Genomic DNA, 7147 nt, shown 5'->3' on the forward strand with positions numbered 1-7147 from the left:
TCCAGGTTGCTCCAGGGGGATTGTCCCTGTAATAAGTGCACTGTAAGTTGCTTTGGATAAAAGTGTCTGCCAAGTGCATAAATGTAAATGTAAAATCCCAGGAGATCAGCAGTTACAGAAATAAGCAGAGAGGAGGCTTGAGATTTCATGATATTTTAATTGTTTAATTTATGTACAGTAGTTTATTTTTCTCACCCGAATTTTTGAGGAGGCCCTGCCTGCTCTGACTTCTCAGAGAAATCGCTTCTGACTTATAGTATTTTTCTTTTTTTCTTTTGCTCTCTCCGGTATGACTCGCAAAGAAAAGCCATTTGGGATATCCATTTCTTGCCACTGCGACGTAAGAGTTCATTTTCCTGTCTTAACTGGAGTGTTTGCAAAATGAAACCCCTAAAAGCCCGGCTCACATGTCATGAACTTGACTCGACTTACTTACAGCTGTTTAAATGGTAGCTGACATAAACAGTTGCCAGACAACCGATAGGCTTTTACATCTATTCATCCTTTGTTTTATGTTTTAGTGGTATTTCTTTTTTAACTTAACCAGAAGAGACACAACAGGAAATACCTGCTTCCTTCATTTTTACACACATGGCAACATTCATGAAAATGAACAGGAAGCACTATAGTGTAAAAATAGTTGCTATGACTTAAATGACAGAATTGTTTTACAAAAAATGTACACAATCATTTTAGATGATTAGTTTCATGAAGGAGTGCACATTTTTTTCCACCTTTCTAAGCCAATCAGCATTGCTTAGGTATGAGTCACTCCTACACCCTGCCCTTATAAAGGAGGAGCTGTTTCTCAGTCAGGACAGTGAAATGGTGGCTGCTTATACAAAAACTGCAGCAACACCTTTAGGAACTGAGCAGCTAGAGACGTATTACTGGTAAGATTCGTAGCTTAGCCATTTTCTTGCTCTCAAGTGTACTGAATTTGTAATCATTTTGCTGCTAAATGTGTTGTGTAACTGACTACTTTAACTGTTTATCTTGTCTTGAGCTAATTATGTTAGCCTGCTTGTGGGCCGTGCCTTTTTTCAGCATTCATTCTGTCCAGAAACCTCATGCAGTGAACAGAGACAGCTGCATGTTACAAGAGGATATCTGTTGCATTTGGAAATCTTTTAGTTTAAAACGAGGAAAACTCGAGGAAAACCACAATCATGATATCACTTATTATTCCATGTGGTTTACTAAATGTGTAAAACTTCTCAACTGCGTTGTTTTGGTTGTAGATATACCAGTTTTCTTTTGTATATCCTCTGCAAACCGGTTTTGATTAGTGAACTGCTAAATGAGTTGCCTTATTTATGTGAATATAAGGATGAGTCAATACTTCCTGTGAGCATTCTTTGTCAATGCACAAAAACTTGTAAACCAAATGAAAGGCTGTGTGACTTATTACCTGTTTAATCTTAGTGTTTAAGTTTAAATGTTGTGTATAGTATTGCCTTAAGTGTGAAAATTGGGGAACAAAATGGTATAAATGGGGAAACTGCATCACTAGACAATGCAGCTTTAGAACTGGAGCTACTTTTTGCACTTGTAGGAAGAAATATTTCAACCTGGACTCATAGAATCATATTACTATACCTAAATTTTTCAAATTGATTTCTATGTGGCTTGTTTGTATTGCAGATGTTTCCTGGTGAAGAGAACACTAGAGGCGCTAAAACAACTTTTTTTATTTCCTTTCACACAAAACGCAAATAATACGACAGATCATCAATAAACACTTACTTTTCAACCTGTTCCTCACAAAAGTCCATCTTATGACATTAAACACTTTTACTATAATGCATGACTTGTATGGCAACATATTTTAACATTTGTATTACATAACCAACTACGCTAGTTAGGTCGAGAGTCATCAAATTGCACAGTTGATCAACTGAGAGTGTTGCGATTGCAATGGACTGGGGTACGAGACCTAAAGAACACACAAAGTCCACAAACAAGCCGAAAGTGCCAAAGAAGCATCACAAAATGACGTGGTTGCTTTAGCAATTACGTTTTTCATCTTTTGGCACTATTGGTTAGGTTTAGGGTAGGTAAGTGGGTTTGGTTTAAAAACATCAACTGTTTAGGAGAAAATGTAACTCTTTTAACGCCACTTAGTGGACATTTCACCTCAGATCTGCTTATTTGATTTTGTGAAAATGTCGCCGCAGTTATGTAATTTTCATGTGATCAGGCCAAGCATGTTCAGTTCAAAATTTAACGTTAAAGACAGAAAATAAGTGGAATCATTATTGTTTGCTGTTTGAAGAGTGTCATTTAAGAACTTCTGTTTTCCTCTCGTTTCAGAATCCAACAAGACTGAAAGACTTTGGGACCAAAGCCCAAGGATCAGACCTTCCTATGGCAGACAAACAACAGATCAAAGTGACTGCAGTCAAAGTGCTGGGCTATGTGGAGAAGATCTCGTCCTTTGCCGCCTCCATCGATCCTCTCTTTGGGATCGTAACCTCTGTAGTTGGGGTGGTTAGGAAAGGCCTAGTGGATGAGGAGGACAATGAACTGGACAAGGACTTCAAGCAGATCCATGATAAGCTGGAAAACATCTCTGAGAAGAACAAGCAGACCCTTCGACAGATCCACATTGACGAAATCAACGAGACGTTTGGGAAATATGAGGAGTTCATCAAGCATCAGTATGGAGCTTTCAACACCATGGTGGAAAGAGTAAAGCTAGATCCTGAGAACTCTGATCGTCACATGGAGGAGTTTGTGAAGATCTATGAGAGGGACAAGAGTGACTTGAGCTTAGATGTTTATTATCGTGGTGTGATTGGCATTGGTGCTCTTTTTGGGAGGCCCATGTTGAAGGTGTTCCTGGAACACTGCAACAAGAATAGACAGGTGATGGAGGCCAGGTGCTCTCACCTGGCTCACTTGTTCTACATTGGTCTCATGGCACTGATGGCTTACACCTCTGTCACCGAAGATGACGAGGATGAAGTGAGAGACAAATGGGCCCAAAGGGTCATTGATATTCAAGCCAAGATGCAAGAAGCTCTTGACCAATGTACATAGATAACTGAAGGCGACATGTTGCACTAAAAGATTGCAGAGACAAATTCCAGATTCTGAAATTTTGAATCCGGAAGCATACACTACCGGTCAAAAGTTTTGAAACGTACTCCTTCTTTATTATAATTTTTCCTCATTTTAGAATAATAGTAAATTAATCAAAACTATGGAATAACATAAATGGAACTATGGGAATTATGTTGTGACTAAACAAAATCCAAAATAAATCAAAACCGTTATATTTTAGCATCTTCAAAGTAGTCACCCTTTGCCTAGAATTAACAGACATGTACTCTTGACATTTTCTCAACCAACTTCTTGACGTATCACCCTGGGATGCTTTTTAAACAGAATTGTAGGAGTTCCCATCTATGTTGGGCACTTATTGGGTGCTTTTCTTTATTATTTGGTCCAAGTCATAAATTTCAAAAACGTATTTTTTATTTCATTTTATAATGAAACCAATTAATATGGTGGCACAACTATATTTTTGTGTACAAAACTAATTTCAAACATTTAAGCAAACGCCTTCAAATCAGAAGAGAAACATTTCAGTCAAGTGTTTTAAAACCTTGGACCGGTAGTGTGCATATATGTATGTGGGTAAAGGGTCGTAAAGTGGGTAATTTCTTTCAATGCAATAATAATGTCCCTGTAATGCAATGCTCTAGAAAGCTCTCCGCCAAAGCTTTTTGTTCTGCTTTCCATTTCTTTTAAAGCATGTTGTGGGTCCAAATTATGTGTATGGTCTGTGTGACACCTGAATCTTTGATGTGAGATACAATCATTGTTATATAATAACATGCTTCATTATGTTTTGTGGTATTCTTTGCACAATAAATTTATATTTATTCTCTTGAATTGTGGCAGTTACTATTCCGTCCAATAAAATGTGATTTCTGTCAAGTCAGTTCATGACATGAGTGCACAAAGTGCTGTGATTTATGCATGGATCCAGGTGAATATGGAAATTGCTCTGATTTGCATTAAATGCAAACTTGTCCGACATTTTCAGAGACTGGATTGCCATCGATGGTCAGTCTACTAATCCTATCTGGGAAATAAATATATTGTGCTTTTAGAAGAACTAATGTGAACTTTCCAAATGTAATATGATTCCTTCTTTAGGTGAACATCATTAAGAAGAACTTCTCAAGTCGCAATGGATGATCATGAGATATTCGAAGACCCTGAAAAGGTAAAGAGAGGCCTTGTGAAAGTTCTCGAAAGATCTCGACAGCAGCAGTGGTGGTCAATCCCATCTTCGGCATTGCTGGCTCTCTGATCAAGTTGGTGCTGCACCATGTGAACAATGAAGATCTTCAGAAACTCAAGCGGGAAAATGGGAGCGTGAATCGAGCCCTGGATGAAATTTCAAAAAGAACCATCGAGACCCTGTTGCAGATCATGAAGGAAACTGGACAAGCTGCACAACTATGTTTAAGAAAATTATTATGCATGAGTTCTGCAAATTCATGGAGCTTGTAGAGGCAAATCCAGATTCCCTGCAGCATCAGAGGGAGAATTTATTTTCGTTAACAACAAAGATGTCCAGAACCTGTACATGCTTGATGGCGGTGTAATTGGGAAGAGGAAGCTCTTCAGTCAGCCCATTCTGGATGTATACTTGAAGCATTCACAGGGTGACCAGCACGTCATGAAAAACCACTGCACCTGATTTGCTTACCTGTTCTGCATTGGTTTCATCACTCTTATGGGCTACTACGACTTCATAGGGGATGACTTGGAATCTCACAATGAGGAGTGGGAGGAGAATATGCAGGAGGTGCTGAGGAAGTGCGACTGATTTATCTCAACGACTTTCTACAAAACCAAAGCCTTCATGAAAATAGTCTCTTTTGCCTTCCTAGGTGTGTGCTTTTGCTTTCCTCTCTCGCTTTAATGGACCGTTTCATTATGGACCTGCAGCTATCTAATGCAGCATTACCCTTGCAATGCCTGCAGATTACGTTGACGTGAAAATATGATACACTTCCTATCCTATCTATATTTCTTTTTTTTCAAGTACAGGATCACACATTTGTATGGCTTGTGTTAGTTTAACACTACACCAAATTGTCTTTTTTATATATATATATATATAAATAACAATGCAAATAGCTCATAGTGAACTAATTGTGAATATATGAGATTTGTTAGGAATGCCATGCATAAAAATTATTAAAACGGATTCCTGTCCTATACTCTTATATTTTTTTATCACAGGATTACACTGCAAATATATGCATAAGCAGTCATAAGTAATGCCACACATAAAAAATGATTCAAATCACCTTCAACACTACATAATGAACATCTTTTTTACTGAATAATTATTGAGAAAATAAAGAGAAAAAAATTACAAAATGAAATGTATCTATAATATCGTCCGTCCGTCTGTCTGTGCATATTCAAATAAAAATGATTTTCAAGGAAGTTTTAACATTTATAGTTGTCATTTTTATAATTGTTATTATTTTGATGATTATTATTTTTTTATTTTCACCATGAACTGGTGTTAATACAGATTACCAGAGCAGGCATACAGTATATTTTATTATGAGAACTGACATCGACACATAAGGTTTCTTTTAGCATTACTTTGATCTTTTTATTTTGGATACATGAAACAGTTCTACTGATGTTATGGACTTGTGCTACAGTGCAGCATGTTTTATCCAACCTTGCCAAAGTTTTTCTGGATAATCATGTTTATTGCACATTTATTTATACATAAAATACTGGAATATATAAAGTATTTTTTTTTTAAATGTCTAAATAATTATCACCTTCCTAGTCATTCTTCAAATAAGTTTTCATCTACACAATTCTTTGGAATTACTGCTGTTGTCATCCACTGCAGTTTCGTCGTCTCGCATTTGTCACTACTGAATTAATGATACATTAATGATACATGAATGCTTGTTTCCAATTGCCACTCATATGTATGTATATATATATATATATATATATATATATATATATATATATATATATATATATATATATACGCTGCCCTGACTACTGCTCTTTGTGAAGTATTGGAGGTTATATATGCCTGATGATTTCCCCCTGGTTTTTGCCTTTGTGTTACACCTTTGGATTAATCAGTTTATCTTTTCGACTGTTACCTGGCTGATTACTATTTTTCTTCTTTTTTTTTTTTGCCTGTTGCGTTTGGATTATTGTATGTCAATTAACTACTCTGCATATGGATCCATCCCACTCATCCACAACACCATACTTGCGGATACAATGTTATCACAATGTACCACACTTTAAAGCCAGAGTAGATAGCCGAATACAGTAGTCTTTAACAAATATTTCTAATAGATATTTAGTCAAATGTTTAGACACAGTTGGCTGAATTTACATTTCTTGTGATTTTAAAGACCTTTTGATCCATTCATGCATGAATACTTGGAAATTATTATTATTATTTGAATGGATGATTTGGAACAGATAGTAAAGGAAAAGCACCCAACAATTGTCCAGCATAGATGGGAACTTCTCCAATGTTTTTTTAAAAAGCATCTCTGGTGGCACCTCAAAAAATAATTTAGCATATTTTTAAGATTGACAAATTTCTGTTTCATAACAAAATTCCATAAAATAAAATATGTATATATATATATATAATTTAAGTTTTATTAATTTCATTTTGTTCTGAAATTAAAAACGTAAGTCTTAATATAAGTAATAACTTAATATTTCCAGTGTGAAATTGATTGAGTGTTAAAAGCTGTAATCTAGGCAAAGTGAGGATAAAATCTTCATGTATTCATGGATCTTTATATATACCATATGCCATATGCATCATTTATAGGTATAAATCAGCCAGGTAACAGTCGAAAAGATAAACTGATTAATCCAAAGGTGTAACACAAAGGCAAAAACCAGGGGGAAATCATCAGGCATACACTCACCTAAAGGATTATTAGGAACACCTGTTCAATTTCTCATTAATGCAATTATCTAATCAACCAATCACATGGCAGTTGCTTCAATGCATTTAGGGGTGTGGTCCTGGTCAAGACAATCTCCTGAACTCCAAACTGAATGTCAGAATGGGAAAGAAAGGTGATTTAAGCAATTTTGAGCGTGGCAT

General features: G+C 36.1%; 1 protein-coding gene and 1 pseudogene across 1 annotated transcript; both read left to right on the top strand.

The window, feature by feature from the left end:
* The first annotated feature begins 800 nt into the window (after nt 1-800).
* On the top strand, nt 801-3913 carry LOC127657795 (protein rapunzel-like). Its single transcript, XM_052146709.1, has 2 exons — nt 801-893; nt 2314-3913. The coding sequence occupies exon 2, from the start codon at nt 2368-2370 to the stop codon at nt 3040-3042; it is 675 nt and encodes a 224-aa protein (XP_052002669.1). The 5' UTR covers nt 801-893; nt 2314-2367; the 3' UTR covers nt 3043-3913.
* A 288-nt stretch (nt 3914-4201) lies between these two features.
* LOC127657694 (protein rapunzel-like) lies at nt 4202-4846 on the top strand (annotated as a pseudogene).
* The last annotated feature ends 2301 nt before the right edge of the window (nt 4847-7147 follow it).

Source organism: Xyrauchen texanus, chromosome 17, assembly GCF_025860055.1.
Source record: "Xyrauchen texanus isolate HMW12.3.18 chromosome 17, RBS_HiC_50CHRs, whole genome shotgun sequence".
Classification (NCBI taxonomy): Eukaryota; Metazoa; Chordata; class Actinopteri; order Cypriniformes; family Catostomidae; genus Xyrauchen; species Xyrauchen texanus.